We start from the raw sequence: 18,466 nt of genomic DNA on the forward strand, positions 1-18,466 counted from the left end.
CGCCAAAAATATATATATATATTTTTTTTTCTTTTTGAAATCTGACATGTTGGCTGGATTCACAACGAGTGTAGCTTTAATTAATCTTTAATTAATCTTGTATCTTGCATGTGTGATTTAATGAAAGTTAGATTTTTATAGTAATTTATTTGAATTTGGCGCTCTGCATTTTACCTGGGCGTCCCACACATCCCAGAGAGGTTAAATGGTGAGGAAATTACTTTTAAAGAACGACCAGGCATCCTCTACTGACAGAATGAGGTCAATATCCTTCCAGGATACCTGGGCCAGGCATGCTCGCAGAAGTGTTTTAGGGAGTGTTTGACAGTGATGAGGGGTGGTCGTTTGACCGCAGACCCATAGCGGACACAGGCAATGATCGCTGAGATTCTGATTGAAAACAGCAGAGGTGTATTTGGAGGGCAAGTTGGTCAGGATTATATCTATTTAAGGTAACCATGTTTACGGATTTAGGGTTGCACCTGGTGTGTTTCTTGATCATTTGTGTGAGATTGAGGGCATCTAGCTTAGATTGTAGGACTGCCCGGGTGTAAACCTCTCTGGGGGAGGCGGGACGCATGGCCAATAGCCAGGGAAAATGCAAAGCACCAAATTCAAATACATTTCTATAAAAATTACACTTTCATTAAATTACACATGCAAGATAGGAAATTAAAGCTACACTCGTTGTGAATCCAGCCAACATGTCAGATTTCAAAAAGGCTTTTCGGCAAAAGCATAAGATGCTATTATCTGATGATAGCACAACAGTAAACAATGAGAGTAGCATATTTCAACTCTGCAGGCGCGACACAAAACGCAGAAATAAAATATAAATCATGCCTTACCTTTGATGAGCTTCTTTTGTTGGCACTCCTATATGTCCCATAAACATCACAAATTGTCATTTTGTTTGATTAATTCCGTCGATATATATCTCCAAAAATGTCCATTTATTTGGAGCGTTTGATCCAGAAAAACACTGCTTCCACCTCAACAAAATATCTCAAAAGTTACCTGTAAACTTTGCCAAAACATTTCAAACTACTTTTGTAATACAACTTTAGGTATTTCTAAACATATACAATCTATCAAATTGAATACGGGATGATCTGTGTTCAATACAGGAGCAAAACAAACTGATGCATCTTTTCTACAAACTGGGGATATCCAGTGGAAGCGGTAGGAACTGCAGGAAAGTCGATAAGGATTCTGGATTCCCCATGAAAACCCCATTGAAAAGAGAGTGACCTCAAAGAAATATATCTGAATGGTTTGTCCTCTGGGTTTCGCCTGCTAAATAAGTTCTGTTATACTCACAGACATGATTCAAACAGTTTTAGAAACTTCAGAGTGTTTTCTATCCAATACTAATAATAATATGCACATATTAGGATCTGGGACAGAGTAGGAGGCAGTTCAGTTTGGGCACGCTATTTATCCAAAAGTGAAAATGCTGCCCCCTACCCCAAACAGGTTAAGCAAATCTCAGTTTAGGTCACCTAACAAAATGAACTCTGAAGATAGATGGGGGGCAATCAATTCACAAATGGGGTCCAGGGCACAGCTGGGAGCTGAGGGGGGTCTATAACAGACGGCAACAGTGAGAGATGTATTTCTGGAGAGATACATTTTTAAAATTAGAAACTGTTTTGGCATAGACCTGGAAAGTATGAGAACGTTGCAGGCTCTCTCTGTAGTAGATTGCAACTCCTTCCCCTTTGGAAGTTCTAACTTGATGGAAAATTTTGTAGTTGGGGATGGAAATCTCAGAATTTTTGGTGGCCTTCCTAAGCCAGGATTCAGAAACCGCAAGGACATCAGGGTTGGCGGAGTGTGCTAAAGCAGTGACTAAAACAAACTTCGGGAAGAGGCTTCTGATGTTAACATGCAATGAAACCAAGGCTTTTACGGTTACACAAGTCAACAAATGAGAGTGCCTGGGGACAGGCAGGGCCTGGGTTAACCTCCACATCTCCCGAAGAACAGAGGAGGAGTAGGATGAGGGTATGGCTAAAGGCCAGAAAAACTGGTTGCCTAGTGCATTGGAGCAGATTTCTGGGCGTGGTAGAATAGATTCAGAGATTCAGGGGTATGGTAGGGTGTGGGTACAATGGAGGTAAACCTAGGCATTGAGTGTCAATAAGAGAGGTTGCATCTCTGGACGCACTAGTAGTGCTGGGTGAGGTCACAGCATGTGTGGGAGGTGGGACAAAAGATGTATCTGAGGCATGATGATATGGACTAGGGGCTCTGCAGTGAACTAAAACAATGATACCTATTCTAAACAACAGTATACAAGGCATATTGACAGAGAGAGACATAAAGCGAGGCATAAAACAATCACAGGTGATGATTGGGACAGTTAGCAAAGACAACAACAGGTAAGCCAACAGCTAATCAGCTAAGAGAACAACAGGTAAAATGACAGGGCCTGAGTTCGAGGCTGCGACCGACAGATGAACAAAATAAACTAAATGGAGGACCGTGATTAATGAATAGTCCAGCAGGCATCAGCTATGTAGCCAAGTGATTATAGGGTCCAGTGTAAAGGTCGACGATTAATCGGAATGGCCGATTAATTAGCTATTAATTAATTAGCATAACAATCGGAAACCTGTATTTTTGGACACCGATTTGGCCGATTTTTTTTCTTTGACACTTTTATTTAACTAGGCAAGTCAGTTAAGAACACATTCTTATTTTCAATGACGGCCTAGGAATGGTGGGATAACTGCCTTGTTCAGGGGCAGAATGACAGATTTTTACCTTGTCAGCTCGGGGATTCAATCTTGCAACCTTACAGTTAACTAGTTCAACGCTCTAACCACCTGATTACATTGCACTCCACGAGGAGACTGCCTGTTACGCGAATGCAGTCAGAAGCCGAGGTAAGTTGCTAGCTAGCATTAAACTTATCTTAGAAAAACAAGCAATCAATCATAATCACTAGTTAAACTAGTAATATCATCAACCATGTGTAGTTATCTAGCGTGTCCTGCGTTGCATATAAACGATGCGGTGCGTATTCGCGAAAAAGGACTGTCGTTGCTCCAATGTGTACCTAATCATAAACATGAATGCCTTTCTTAAAATCAATACACAAGTATATATTTTTAAACCTGCATATTTAGTTAATATTGCCTGCTAACATGACTCGTTGCGAACTGTGAAGACTATTTCTTCCTAACAAAGACAGCAAACTTCGCCAAACGAGAGATGATTTAACAAAAGCGCATTTGCGAAAAAAGCACAATCGTTGCACGACTGTACCTAACCATAAACATCAATGCATCTCTTAAAATCAATACACAGAAGTATATATTTTTAAAAAATGCATATTTAGATAAAAGAAATCCAGGTTAGAAGGCAATATTAACCAGGTGAAATTGTGTCACTACTCTTGCGTTCATTGCCAGCAGAGTCAGTGTATATGCAACAGTTTGGGCCGCCTAATTTGCCAGAATTTTACATAATTATGACATAACATTGAAGGTTGTGCAATGTAACAGGAATATTTAGACTTAGGGATGCCGTTAGAGAAAATACGGAACGGATTGTATTTCACTGAAATAATAAATGTCTTGTTTTCGAGATGATAGTTTCCGGATTCAAACATATTATTGACCTAAGGCTCGTATTTCTGTGTGTTATTATGTTATAATTAAGTCTGATTTGATAGATCAGTCTGACTGAGCGGTGGTAGGCACCAGCAGGCTCGTAGGCATTCATTCAAACAGCACTTTCGTGCGTTTTGCCATCAGCTCTTCGCTGTGCTTCAAGCATTGAAATGTTTATGACTTCATGCCTATCAACTCCCGAGATTAGGCTGGTGTAACCGATGTGAAATGGCTAGCTAGTTAGTGGGGTGTGCGCTAATAGCGTTTCAAACGTCACTCGCTCTGAGACTTGGAGTTGTTGTTCCCCTTGCTCTGCATGGTTAACGCTGCTTCGAGGGTGGCTGTTGTCGATGTGTTCCTGGTTCGAGCCCAGGTAGGGGTGAGGAGAGGGACAGAAGCTATACTGTTACACTGGCAATACTAAAGTGCCTATAAGAACATCCAATAGTTAAAGGTATATGAAATACAAATCGTATAGAGAGAAATAGTCCTATAATTCCAACAACAAATACAACCTAAAACTTCTTACCTGGGAATATTGAAGACTCATGTTAAAAGGAACCACCAGCTTTCATATGTTCTCATGTTCTGAGCAAGGAACTTAAACGTTAGCTTTTTTTACATGGCACATATTGCACTTTTACTTTCTTCTTCAACACTTTGTTTTTGCATTATTTAAACCAAATTGAACAGGTTTCATTATTTATTTGGGGCTAAATTGATTTTATTGATGTATTATATTAAGTTAAAATAAGTGTTCATTCAGTATTGTTGTAATTGTCATTATTACAAATACATATATTTTTTTAATTGTCCGATTAAATCGGTATCGGTTTCTTTTGGTCCTCCAATAAATCGGTATTGGCGTTAAAAAAATCATAATCGGTCGACCTCTAGTCCAGTGAACAGCAATAGATGAAACAGGGAATCCGCAAGCTAGTCGTTACTACGCTAACAAGTGGGAGACATAGGGTCCACTGAGCAGGCCGGGAGATGGGCCTGGCTCAAGGCTACCTTCGGGGCTGGGCCACTTGGTGGCAGCTAGCTAGCTGCGATGATCTGGAGTTATGGTCCAGGGCTTACGGCAGGAATCTGGTGTTGTAGTGGAGAAAAACAGTCTGATATGCAGACTGGCAAGTATTATCCAGGCTAAAAGTGGCTGGTGTCTATGCTAAAGCTAAAGGCCGCTAGCAGTGGCTAACAATGACTAAATAGTTAGTAGCTAATTAGCTGGTTAGCTTCTGATGGAGGTTCTGGCTACAAGGTCAAAATTAGCAGATCCGTATCACATTGGGTGAAGCGGGTTGCCGGAAGGTATATTTAATTTTTTTTCATAGAAAAAGAGAAATCTATACAAAAAATACAAAAATTACACGGGAGAACGACAAACAACGTCTGCACTGCTACGCCATCTTTGAATTGATCAATAAATCGGTCGACCTCTAGAATATACCCAAGACATCGTTTTAATCTTTGACATGTTATCTCTTTATCCAGCACTGTGAATGGCTGGTATTTCACAGCATTTAAAATTATAAAATGTTCCTCCGCGGTCTAGAAAAAAATTATTCTCCTCTCATTCCATCTTCTCTGCAATACTGGACACCCCCCCTATTTGGAAATTATTCAGACCTCTTGACTTTTTGCACATTGTTACGTATTAGCCTTATTCTAAAATGGATACAATTGGTACTCTTTTTTCTTGTTTCCATTGGTTCTCTCGTTGACAGTGCATGTCAGTAAAAACCAAGCCATGAGGTCAAAGGAATTGTCTGTAGAGCTCTGAGACAAAATTGTGTCGAGGCACAGATCAAAAAAATGTCTGCAGCATTGAAGGTCCCCAAGAACACAGTGGCCTCCATCATTCTTAAATAAAATAAGTTTGGAACCACCAAGACTCTTCCCAGAGCTGGCCGCCCGTCCAAAATGAGCAATCGAGGAAGAAGGACTTGGTCCAGAACCTGTTGGTCACGCTGACAGAGCACTAGCGGTCCTCTGTAGAGACGGTTTTCCTTCTGGAAGGTTCTCCCATCTCTGCAGCACTCCACCAATCAGCCCTTTATGGTAGAGGGGCCAGACGGAAGCCACTCCTCAGTTAAAAAGGTACATGAGAGGCCGCTTGGAGTTTGCCAAAAGGCACCTAAAGGACTCGGACCATGAGAAACAAAATGATCTGGTCTAATAAAACCAAGATTAAACTCTTTGGTCTGAATGCCAAGCGTCACGTCTGGAGGAAACCAGGCACCTCATCACCTGGCCAATACCATCCCTATGGTGAAGCATAGCAGTGGCAGTATCATGCTGTCGGGATTTTCGCAGCGACAGGGACTGGGAGACCAGTCAGGATTGTGGCAAAGATGAATGGAGCAAAGTGCAGAGAGATCATTGATGAAAACCTGCTCCAGAGCACCCAGAACCTCAGACTGGGGCCAAGGTTCACTTTCCACCAGGACAACAACCCTAAGCACACAGCCAAGACAACGCAAGAGTGGCTTCAGGACAAGTCTCAATGTCCTTGAGTGGCCCAGCTAGAATCCGGACTGGAACCCGATCGAGCACCTCTGGAAGGACCTGAAAATAGCTGTGCAGCGACACTCCCATCCAACCTGACAGAGCTTGAGAGGATCTGCAGAGAAGAATAGAAGGAACTCCCCAAATACAGGTGTGCCAAGCTTGTAGCTACATACACAAGAAAACTCAAGGCTGTAATCGCTGCCAGAGGTGATTCAACACTGTACTGAATAAAGGGTCTGAATACTTATGTAAAATGTCACATTTCCATGTATTTAATTTTTTTAATGTGTAAAACATTTCTGAAAACCAGTTTTTGCTTTGTCATTATGGGATAGTGTGTGAATATTTATATCCATTTTAGAATAGAATGTAAAACAATTGGAAAAACTAAAAGGGGTCTGAATACTTTGAATGCTCTGTAAGTACTGGTACACACAAAAAAGAAAATAGGGCAACTCCATGGTAACAGAATGACTCAAACTCAAGATTTTTCACCTTAAAATGCCAAACTAAAACCATTGATTGCACAGGGTCTACTTTCAACAATTTCCACAGAACATTTGACAAAAACACACTTACATTGAACAAAAATAAAACACAATGTAAAGTGTTGGTCCCATGTTTCATGAGCTGAAATAAAAAGATGCCAGAAATTTCTCTCAAATTCTGTGCACACATTTGTTTACATCTGTTAGTGAGCATTTCTCCTTTGCCAAGATAATACATTCAGCTGACAGGAGTGGCATATAAAGAAGCTGATTAAACAGCATGATCCCTTACACAGGTGCACCTTGTGCTGGGGACAATACAAGGTCACTCGACAATGTGCAATTTTGTCACAACACAATGCTGCAGATGTCTCAAGTTGAGGGAGCATGCAATTGGCATGCTGGCTGCAGGAATGTCCACCTGAGCTGTTTCCATACAATTTAAATGTTAATTTCTCTACCATAAGCCACCTCCGTCATTTTAGAAAATTTGACCGTAGGTCCAAACGTCCTCACAACCGCAGATGTGTGGGCGGGCAGTTTGCCGACGTGTACGACAGGGTGTTTCAGTTCCAGCCAATATCCAGCAACGTCGCACAGCCATTGAAGAGGAGTGGGACAACATTCCACAAGCCACAATCAACAGCCTGATCAACTCCATGCAAAGGAGAGGTGTCGTGTTGCCTGAGGAAAATACTGGTCACGCCAGATACTGAATGTTTTTCTCATATCTGACCACAGATGCATGACTGTATTGCCAGTCATGTGAAATCCATAGATTACTGCCTAATGAATGTATTTCAATTGACTGATTTACTTATATGAACTGTAGCTTAGTAGTATAATATTTGAAATTGTTGCATGTTGCGAGTATTTTTATTCCATATACTTGAACAGTGCAGATTACGTAACAATTACGGTAAAAAAAATATATTTTAAAATCTTAAACATATAGCCTAAATTAAGATTAAAAGATGTATGCTGAAATAATGGGGCGTCAGCTATGATGTGACACCTTGAGTTTGAAAAATATATATTTTAATTATTGAACTACAGTAAGTGAAATGGATTAACACCTGACAATAACTGAATGACATCATGGGCCACTGTTCTGTACTATACAGAAATGCATAATTATGGATATGTCATGTATTCATTGTGATGTATCCTGAACAGTTACACAAAAAGGTAGAAAAATGCAATATCCACGTTTGTGTGTTTGGGTATTATTCTACACATCGGCTTTTATTATAATGAGGTTCCCCCCAAACAAGACCAAATTTGGTTGGTACGGACAGACCAAATCTGAATTAATAATAGGTGTCTATGTTTCACAAGTTTGGACTCAGTAGAGCACAGCACAGTACCGGGGCAGCAGGTAGCCTGGCGGCTAGGATCGATGGGCCAGTAACTGAAATGTTGCTGGATCGAATCCCAGAGACAAAAATGTATTAATCTGTCGTTCTGCCTTTGAGCAAGGCAATTAACCCCAATTGCTCCAGGGTAGCCGTCAATAATGGATGATCCCCTGGCTGTGACCTCACTCTCCAAGGGTGTCTCAGTTTGCTGTCCAAACTTGTAAAACAAACTTCTAAATTTCAGCTACTTTTCAATGTCCATGGACGTACGGTGTCGGTTGAGGACGCTGGTTACAGTAAATGGAAACAGAGGGGGCTCATGGATAGGTGTCAGTAAAAGGTGACATTACTGGAGAGGAAAGCGAAAGAGAGAGTGACAGGGAGAAAGACAGGAGGGGTTGTCCAGAGTTATCACAATTATCAGCTGAACTCAACAGTATGCCAGTGGAAGGGAGGACAGTAGCAGGTGACCCAACTGTGGTTTATGAATTTTAGCCAATTCAATTGCAGTTATTCTGTTACCAACTTTGTAATGAATGACACATTTGAATCACTTAATAAATCATAAACAAAATCATCATAATTGGAAAAAAAATGATTAATTTGTAGGTTTACCTTTACTTACTTCTGTGAACTTTCATCATCCTCCCTCATGAGGGAGAGAAATGTGAAACTATCTTAAAGATGTGGGGGTTTTGTAAAAGAACGGCAATATTTCCTAAACTTACAGAAGGAAAATCAATTCTCAAAAGTGTTGATATTAGTTGGCATGGGTCTTAACTGCAACAATATTGTGTGTTTATGTATTTCTAATACCTTTTAAGACTTATTCTGGTAGATGTTTTCTAAGAGCCGTTTTCCAAGAGCCGTTTTCCATGTTTGACCAGAAATCAAAGCCTTCACTTATTCCTAATTTAAGGATGAAAAATGGTTGGGAAAAATTTTTACATGCCTGAATTACAAACCCCCCCAAAAAAACTCATTTTTTTGACACCAAATTTGAGGTGCTTCTATGAACTTCACATGTTGGTGCTCATGGGTACTTTTAATGGAAATGGCCATCAACAACCCATGTCGGCATACAAGGTAGGCCCACCACCAGAAAAAAGGCTAATGTAATTCACAAAAGACATTTATAGTTGGACGATCTGTAAAAGAGCAGCTTTTTTCTGGAAAAAGATAAATATTTACTGGTGCCCTGAGAATACACTCCAGTCAGAGAGAACAAAGAGGCCTCTCATCCATCTCCTATTCCATTTGTGTCATCCTGAGAGAATTATGTTGGAGTGAGACCGAGTGTGGAGTGCTCGAACATTAAGATCTTTGATCCAGCCAATTGCATGTTACTTAATGAAACATCAAAACTTAGCTACTCCTTAATGGCATTAGGTAAAAATCTAAACCACCAGCTTCAAAATGTAGCCTATAGCATTAACAACAAAAAAAGTGGAAAGACTTTGAGCTATATGGAAAGAGGAAGGAGCATTCAGACTTTAGGCTACTTAACCAAGACAAAAAAAAATGTAAATGGATGAATACTTAGTTTACCTATATGAAACTGTGCTAAACTGATTGGAGCTCAGTAGAGTAGCTCAGTAGAAAGTCAAGCTCATGTAGTAATGTATTACATCGCAAAATAAACTAATTCTGGCTCCACTCTCATGAGTGGGCTAGCTTAAGGGAATCACCCAGGTCTGGGACTGACTGAGTACAGTATGTTCTCTGCTTTCAATGTGCATGCTTATAAACTTGGAACTTCATGTTTCATCCATACAGTAATCTGAATGGTGGTATGCACAATGACGAAACACAAATACCACAAGTATTTTCATGCAAAAATAGAATCAACATTTCTGAGGGCTAACACACAAACTCTGACTCCACCCACAGACATGCAACGCACACACACACACAAAAATAGAATTGTTAGGAAAAGATGCTATGGGGAGCGGACAGTCTTACCTTCTCTGTGAGCGGGGTTCATCCTCGACTCGTCTGCTTTCTGAAAACTAATGCTGGCATAGGCACGCAGGTCCTCTGGGGCACTCCCACCTTGCGTGTCCCTGGCTCTGGCCGGGAGGGAACTCCACTCTGGGAGGTTCTGGTCCTGAGCCAGGTCCAGGTCGATGTAGTTCAGCCTGTTCTGGTTCTGTCCGTTAGAGCTGGGCCCCAATGGGCTTTCTCTCCTCCCGTTGGCAAATAATGGGGATTCTCCCGGCTTCAGCCACACATTCTCGAAAGAGGTGGAGCTGTGACGTTTCACTTCCTCCACGGAGGGCGAGGCGGCGCTGACCGGGACTCCTGTGGAGGAGAAGGTCTCGGAGCTGTGCCGGCGCCGGCCCTGCTGGTCGGCACGGATCAATTTAGCTTCCTGGTTCCAGATGAAACTGGAGTTAACCCTGGTGAAAGCACTCAGCCCAGAGAGAGGGCCCATTAGTCCTAAGGGCACGGCACTGGGACCCGCACCCAGCACAGACAGGTCCTGGCTTGGAGGGGACACAGAGAAGGGGGTGACATCAATGGTCGACATCGGAGCGTTTAGAATCATCTGTGTGTCAGAGTAGTCCGTCTGTGTGCTGCTGTAGTCCCGTCTACAGAGGTTCTCACAGGGGATTACAGAGGAGGAGGGAGCCACAGGTGCCACTATAGCATAGCCATCTGTGCAGGAGGCTAGGGGTTTGGCTTCCCAGTTGGGAATGCCCCTGCCCTGAGCACCCAGGTGCATGTTCATGTAGTCTGAGGAAATCTCTGCTGGCCTCTCTGGGCCACTACCTGGGAACACAGGGGAGAAGTGAGTGGCCAAGCCGGCTGAGAAGGCCTTGTCGTTGAACTCTATGTTGACATACTCCCCGGGGCTCTTGGGATCTGTAGGGAAGGGGCACTCATGGGTGCGAGGCAGGGTGCTGGCTTTGTTGCCCTCCAGAGAGAGGTGCGTGGGCCTGGCCAGCCTGCTGTCCACGTCAGCTCTCTTGGGCTTGACCACGGGCTGAATACTGTAGCCCTGCCCTGTCCTGGTAGAGTCCCCGAAGGCCAGGTGTCCAGAGCTGAGTGAAAGGTGCAGGGGGTTCTGGTCCAGCTTCCTGTGGCTGTGTTCAAAAGAGTGAGGCAAGGAAAAGTAGGCGTATATGGACTTGGGTGGACCCTCTACCAGGTTGCTGTAGCAGTCTGGCGGCGTGCTAGTCATGGAGCAGCTCGCCGGTGACATGTTCATGTAATCCCCACGCGACAACAATTTCTCCTCTGTGCTCAGGACAGACAGCTTAGCGTTGACCCCATTGGTCCAGATTTGACCGTAGTTTATGGTGTCTGGTGAGCAGCTCCCGCTGGGTGACATCATCATGTACCCATTGGAGTCCATTTTGGGGTGCTGGTGGGAGTTAATCTGCTGTGGCACCGACACACTTTTGGGGCTCATGGGCATGTAGTCGGCACTTTTACCTGTGGCAGGTGTCACACCTGGGGTCATGGGCATGTAGCCATCATCTTTTTGGCTCACCCTGTTGCCCTCTAAGGGGATGTCTATGCCCTCCTCTGGGAATGAGTGTGTGGGCATGAAGGCAGAGTGCCTGTAGCTGGATGCTCGGCTGCATGACGAGTATGCAGGCTGCATTACTGTGTACTCCTCCAGCGATACTGTGGAGGACTGAGAGGGGGTCTTCTGGTGGCACACTGTCAGGGGAGATGTGCTCGAGGAGTGTGTCCGTTTCCTGAAGCACTTCTCCAGTTCAGGCTCGTCCAGGTGGGATGGCGTACCATGGGGGTGGGGGCTGCAGCCACAGTGGCCCCTCAGAAGAGTTGCAGGCTTTGCCATGCAGATGTAGTTGTTGAATTCTTCCTCCCTGGCAGGTGGTGTGTGACCCAAGGAGTCAGGTGTGACACTGCGGAAGGAGCTCCTGAAGTCACAGGGGCTGGATCCATACTCATCAGAGGAAATGAATCCCCCGTCAATAGGAGAGCCAGATATGGAGGCACTGGAGCGGCAGGGGTAGAGACAGTCTGAAGTGGAGCCGTGCCCGCTCGTACTGCTGGAGGACAGGCTAACTGGGCTGATTGCTGAGGGGGAGCAGCACGAAGAGGGCATGGGGATAGACCTGCTGTGGTTGAGGGGAGGGTGGAGGCGGGAGGCCCCTTTGTGTCTGTGAGATTGTGTCCTGGCAGCACAGGGGCTCCCATCCACTGAGGCAGGTCTGGACATGGTTCCTTCCCCATCACTAGAGGCCCTCACTCTGAATGAATGACTGTGCTTTCCCGGGCCAGCAGGCGAGGTGGCCGTCACACTCTCAGTCCGGGACCTCCTTCCCAGTCCCACTTGGCTAGGTGGCAGGTTGTTGTGGTGATGCCTTCTCAAAGGCACAGAGATTGGGTTGGAGCAGTTTGACAAGGAATGGCTTTTGCTCCGGGGACGAAATTCCTCACTCATCGCTTTCATCGCCTCCAGGATGGTTTCATGCATATTTTGAGCAACAACAGAGTCGTCCACTTGCATCCAAAATTCCCCCGGTCCTGTGACTGCGGATCTTCCCACTTCAATGAAAAAGAAATTCTCTGAATGACCGCATCTCCGTATATTCACTAATTGCAGCACGACCGCCGCTGCGTCCGAGTTCAATTTCACAAAGCTGATGGTTTTATTTGTTAGGCACAATCTGTAAATCCCAATAAAATTTTTGGTGTGTCCCAAGCCCTTTGGTTTCAAAATAACTTGCCAGACTTCTTTAAAGGCAGGTCCTGGCATGGTTTCTTCTCCATAATTCTCCTCTGCCATCCCACTGCCACCAACAGCAGCATCATCATGAACTTTACCTTTGTTGTGTAGGTCCACTAGCGCTTGGTGCCACCTGTCTTGTTCCTGCTCGCTGTCCGCTGCAATAGAGAAATACTCATCCTTGGTGTAAAGAGCCACCAGGTATTTGTTTTTGGAATCTGTCATTTTATTTATGTTGAAGCAGCTCTCCAGCAGGATTGACCTTTTAGGCACCCCGGACTTGTGTCTCCATTTTTTTTCATTTTCGTAGTACTCCAACCTGGAGGGTCCTGCAGCACTAGCAGCCCGCAAGACAAAAAACCTCTTGTGCATGCTTTTAGGTTTCCTTAAATAACCCACCTTTCTTACATCTGAAAAACAACCCTGCTGCTCTGTAGTTGGGCTAGCCATTTTGGGATTTTAAATAGTACTTGTATTTAAAAATACAACTGTTCTTACTGAAATAAAAAAGCAAAAAAGATTAGGGTATTTAGATCCTAATATAGCCATTGAAAACGTGTTAGTGTGGATCTTAACTATGAATATGCTATGGGCATACGTCTCAATTAGCTAAACTAACGGCGCTAAACCAATAAGTGCTGTCAAACTGTTGGTGCTGCAGTGGAATTTCTAAGCAGTATGCTACATTTTCTCCCTAAGAACGTAAAATAATATACTCTTTACGAATTTGTCCTTTCATTATGATGACAAAAAGTTGCCTACCAAAATATGGGAAAACTCACTTCAGTCCGGAGTTCAAATCAAGCCCCGTCAGCATATGACCCCATTTCGCATGCTCGGTAACCACCAAGGCAGGCTTGTCCCGTCGATAGCCCTGCTTGCAAAAGTGCAACCCATAAAAATAAAACATGCATCAGTGCATTCTATTATCTTTTCAAAATATGTTAGTCCAATGTGATACGAAGCCGATGAATGTAAAGTGGATGCAAAGTTCTCTTCTCCACTTTGTTAATAAATCCAGTAGCTGTAAACCAAAACAAGGCTCAGTGTTTGTGTGAGTACGCTACAATCCCTATCGATTACAGTTTGCGCTCAAGGAGATGCCCACGTGACGATTCGATGCGTGGACAGTTTAAACAAGGGATACGGCCTACCTTGGCACAATAAACCGCGTCAGACTATCATTTGCCATAATAGGCTCGTTGTAATAATCTGATTGGCCAGAGTTTATATCAATCCGTTAGCGTGACGAAATTGCGCTTAAAAAAAGCCACAAAATAAAAATGGCCTATATCGTAGAAGTTCATGATTAAAAAGACAACGTATTTATTCAAGGTTAACAGTTTGGTTACGGTTAGGTTTAAAAATGACATTTTAAGAAGATACATTGTAGAAATAGGCGGGGTTTATGACTTTGTGGCTGTTGTAACTAGTGACGACCCTTTGAATGGGAGTCACAGTAGAAATACGCGTTCTTGTACTAGGAAGTTAATGGTCTTGGGCTCTAGAACCGTGCTTTCAATATTTTTCGATATTTTACTGATTTATATAATGAAGCATGGCTCAGTTGTTGTAGTTTGTTTTTTTTGGTCTTGTATGTCCACCAGCATAGGCCTACACCTGAATGTTTTGTTTAACAACTACTTGGGGAAAACAATGTGCCTCGTTCCCGGGAGGGAATGGATTTTTTGAATGGAATAAGGGACAATAATTTGGCAGCATCTTCAAGGACACCCGCTCCCGTCCCGAGACAATCACAATACTTTGTTGTGTGTGCATTATGCCAATCACAATGCTATTTAATATCTGAGCGTGTGTTTATTGCTCAGAAAGTTAATTTGGGATAAACCTAGTAAAATTGTTATATCATAAAGTAGCCCTAGGCATTTTTCACTGTTAGCTGGTTCATAGCTGAGAGTGCCACCTACTGGTTTTGCGTCTAACGAAACCTGTCTGATTTTGGGTAATTTAATTCGGTCGCTAAAGTGAATTCCAATTCAAAGGTTGAAACATGACATATAGCCAAACACTTTATGTACAGGTATATTTAAATGGTTTATTATTAATTCATAGATAGTTTAAGCAAAAAATGTACCCACTCAGCACCAAATGTGGCTATGTTTCCAAGACAGCACACACATCGGTGGAAATCCCAGGGGACACAGGGGGGACACGAACCCCACATCCTGGGAAAAATATGATTTGTCCCCCCCAATATATCACTGTAAACATAATTTTTTCATGTCAATAATATTAATAATACGCTATGAAAACACTTGTGCTGATTATAGACACTTAATAGCGCGTTTTTAAGTTTCAAAAGATTGCGACTCCCCGCCCTTTGCCTCACAATGGTTTGATCCACTGCCAGTTCCTTATCTGGCAGGTAACAGAGGGTTGTATCTACTATCTGAAAGGCACTCAATGCACGTAACGTGAGTTTTTTTTTCTCACCTTTATTGAACCAGGTAGGCTAGTTGAGAACAAGTTCTCATTTACAGCTGCGACCTGGCCAAGATAAAGCATAGCAGTGTGAACAGACTACAACACAGTTACACATGGAGTAAACAAGTCAATAACACAATAGGAAAATAAATAGTCAATATACATTGTGTGCAAAAGGCATGAGGAGGTAGGCGAATAATTACAATTTAGCAGATTAACACTGGAGTGATAAATGATCAGATGGTCATGTGCAGGTAGAGATACTGGTGTGCAAAAGAGCAGAAAAGTAAATAAATAAAAACAGTATGGGGATGAGGTAGGTAAATTGGGTGGGTTATTTACCGATGGACTATGTACAGCTGCGGCGATCGGTTAGATGCTCAGATAGCAGATGTTTAAAGTTGGTGAGGGAGATAAAAGTCTCCAACTTCAACGATTTGTGCAATTCGTTCCAGTCACAGGCAGCAGAGAACTGGAAGGAAAGGCAGCTTTAGGGATGATCAGAGAGATACACCTGCTGGAGCGCGTGCTACGGGTGAGTGTTGCCATTGTGACCAGTGAACTGAGATAAGGCGGAGCTTTACCTAGCATGGACTTGTAGATGACCTGGAGCCAGTGGGTCTGGCGACGAATATGTAGCGAGGGCCAGCCGACTAGAGCATACAGGTCGCAGTGGTGGGTGGTATAAGGTGCTTTAGTAACAAAACGGATGGCACTGTGATAAACTGCATCGAGTTTGTTGAGTAGAGTATTGGAAGATATTTTGTAGATGACATCGCCGAAGTCGAGGATCGGTAGGATAGTCAGTTTTACTAGGGTAAGTTTGGCGGCATGAGGGAAGGAGGCTTTGTTCTGAAATAGAAAGCCAATTCTAGATTTTATTTTGGATTGGAGATGTTTGATATGAGTCTGGAAGGAGAGTTTACAGTCTAGCCAGACACCTAGGTACTTATAGATGTCCACATATTCTAGGTCGGAACCATCCAGGGTGGTGATGCTAGTCGGGCGTGCGGGTGCAGGCAGCGAACGGTTGAAAAGCATGCATTTGGTTTTACTAGCGTTTAAGAGCAGTTGGAGGCCACGGAAGGAGTGTTGTATTGCATTGAAGCTCGTTTGGAGGTTAGATAGCACAGTGTCCAAGGAAGGGCGAGAAGTATACAGAATGGTGTCGTCTGCGTAGAGGTGGATCAGGGAATCGCCCGCAGCAAGAGCAACATCACTGATATATAGAGAGAAAAGAGTCGGCCCGAGAATTTAACCCTGTGGTACCCCCATAGAGACTGCCAGAGGACTGGACAACATGCCCTCCGATTTGACACACTGTCTGCAAAGTAGTTGGTGAACCAGACAAGGCAGTCATTAGAAAAACCGAGGCTACTGAGTCTGCCGATAAGAATATGGTGATTGACAGAGTTGAAAGCCTTGGCCAGGTCGATGAAGATGGCTGCACAGTACTGTCTTTTATCGGTGGCGGTTATGATATCGTTTAGTACCTTGAGCGTGGCTGAGGTGCACCCGTGACCGGCTCGGAAACCAGATTGCACAGCGGAGAAGCTACGGTGGGATTCGAGATGGTCAGTGGTCTGTTTGTTGGCTTGGCTTTCGAAGACCTTAGATAGGCAGGGCAGGATGGATATAGGTCTGTAACAGTTTGGGTCCAGGGCGTCTCCCCCTTTGAAGAGGGAGATGACCGCTGCAGCTTTCCAGTCCTTGGGCATCTCAGACGATATGAAAGAGAGGTTGAACAGGCTGGTAATAGGGGTTGCGACAATGGCGGCGGATAGTTTCAGAAATAGAGGGTCCAGATTGTCAAGCCCAGCTGATTTGTACGGGTCCAGGTTTTGCAGCTCTTTCAGAACATCTGCTATCTGGATTTGGGTAAAGGAGAAGCTGGGAAGGCTTGGGCAAGTAGCTGCGGGGGGGGCGGAGCTTTTGCCCGAGGTTGGAGTAGCCAGGAGGAAGGCATGGCCAGCCGTTGAGAAATGCTTGTTGAAATTTTCGATTATCATGGATTTATCGGTGGTGACCGTGTTACTAGCCTCAATGCAGTGGGCAGCTGGGAGGAGGTGCTCTTGTTCTCCATGGACTTTACAGTTTCCCAGAACTTTTTGGAGTTAGAGCTACAGGATGCAAATTTCTGCTTGAAAAACCTGGCCTTTGCTTTGTGTGTATTGGTTCCTGACTTCCCTGAAGAGTTGCATATCGCGGGGACTATTCGATGCTATTGCAGTCCACCACAGAATGTTTTTGTGCTGGTCGAGGGCAGTCAGGTCTGGAGTGAACCAGGGGCTATATCTGTTCTTAGTTCTGCATTTTTTGAAAGGAGCATTCTTATCTAAGATGGTGAGGAGGTTTCTTTTAAAGAATGACCAGGCATCCTCAACTGACGGGATGAGGTCAATATCCTTCCAGGATACCCGGGCCAGGTCGATTAGAAAGGCCTGCTCGCAGAAGTGTTTTTGGGAGCGTTTGACAGTGATTAGGGGTGGTTGTTTGACTGCGGACCCGTAGCGGATACAGGCAATGAGGCAGTGATCACTGAGATCCTGATTGAAGACACCGGAAGTGTATTTGGAGGGCCAGTTGGTCAGGATAACGTCTATGAGGGTGCCCTTGTTTACAGATTTAGGGTTGTACCTGGTGGGCTCCTTGATGATTTGTGTGAGATTGAGGGTATCTAGCTTAGATTGTAGGACTGCCGGGGTGTTAAGCATATCCCAGTTTAGGTCACCTAACAGAACAAACTCTGAAGCTAGATGGGGGGCGATCAATTCACAAATGGTGTCCAGGGCACAGCTGGGAGCTGAGGGGGGTCGGTAGCAGGCGGCAACAGTGAGAGACTTATTTCTGGAGAGATTCATTTTTAAAATTAGAAGTTCGAACTGTTTGGGTATGGACCTGGAAAGTATGACATTACTTTGCAGGTTATCTCTGCAGTAGACTGCAACTCCTCCCCCTTTGGCAGATTTATCTTGACGGAAAATGTTATGGTTGGGTATGGAAATCTCCGAATTTTTGGTGGCCTTCCTAAGCCAGGATTCAGACACAGCAAGGACATCAGGGTTGGCAGAGTGTGCTAAAGCAGTGAGTAAAACAAACTTAGGGAGGAGGCTTCTGATGTTGACATGCATGAAATCAAGGCTTTTTCGATCACAGAAGTCAACAAATGAGGGTGCCTGGGACAGGCAGGGCCTGTGTTTACCTCCATATCACCCGCGGAACAGAGGAGGAGTAGGATGAGGGTGCGGCTAAAGGCCATCAAAACTGGTCGCCTCGAGCGTTGGGGACAAAGAATAAAAGGAGCAGATTTCTGGTCGTGGTAGAATATATTCAGGG

General features: G+C 44.0%; 1 protein-coding gene across 2 annotated transcripts in view; it reads right to left on the reverse strand.

The window, feature by feature from the left end:
* Positions 1–13,866, reverse strand: part of irs1 (insulin receptor substrate 1) — a 55,936-nt gene extending 42,070 nt beyond the window's left edge. Inside the window, exon 1 of one of the 2 annotated variants that reach the window (XM_036944355.1) lies at positions 9,943–13,866. In XM_036944355.1, the coding sequence (XP_036800250.1) occupies positions 9,943–13,135 (3,193 nt within the window). In that variant the 5' untranslated portion in view covers positions 13,136–13,866. The remainder of the gene's footprint in view (positions 1–9,942) is intronic. The other variant, XM_021563188.2, reaches the window with a different exon arrangement.
* Positions 13,867–18,466: the final 4,600 nt, after the last annotated feature.

This window comes from Oncorhynchus mykiss, chromosome 15 (genome assembly GCF_013265735.2).
Source record: "Oncorhynchus mykiss isolate Arlee chromosome 15, USDA_OmykA_1.1, whole genome shotgun sequence".
NCBI classification, from domain to species: Eukaryota; Metazoa; Chordata; class Actinopteri; order Salmoniformes; family Salmonidae; genus Oncorhynchus; species Oncorhynchus mykiss.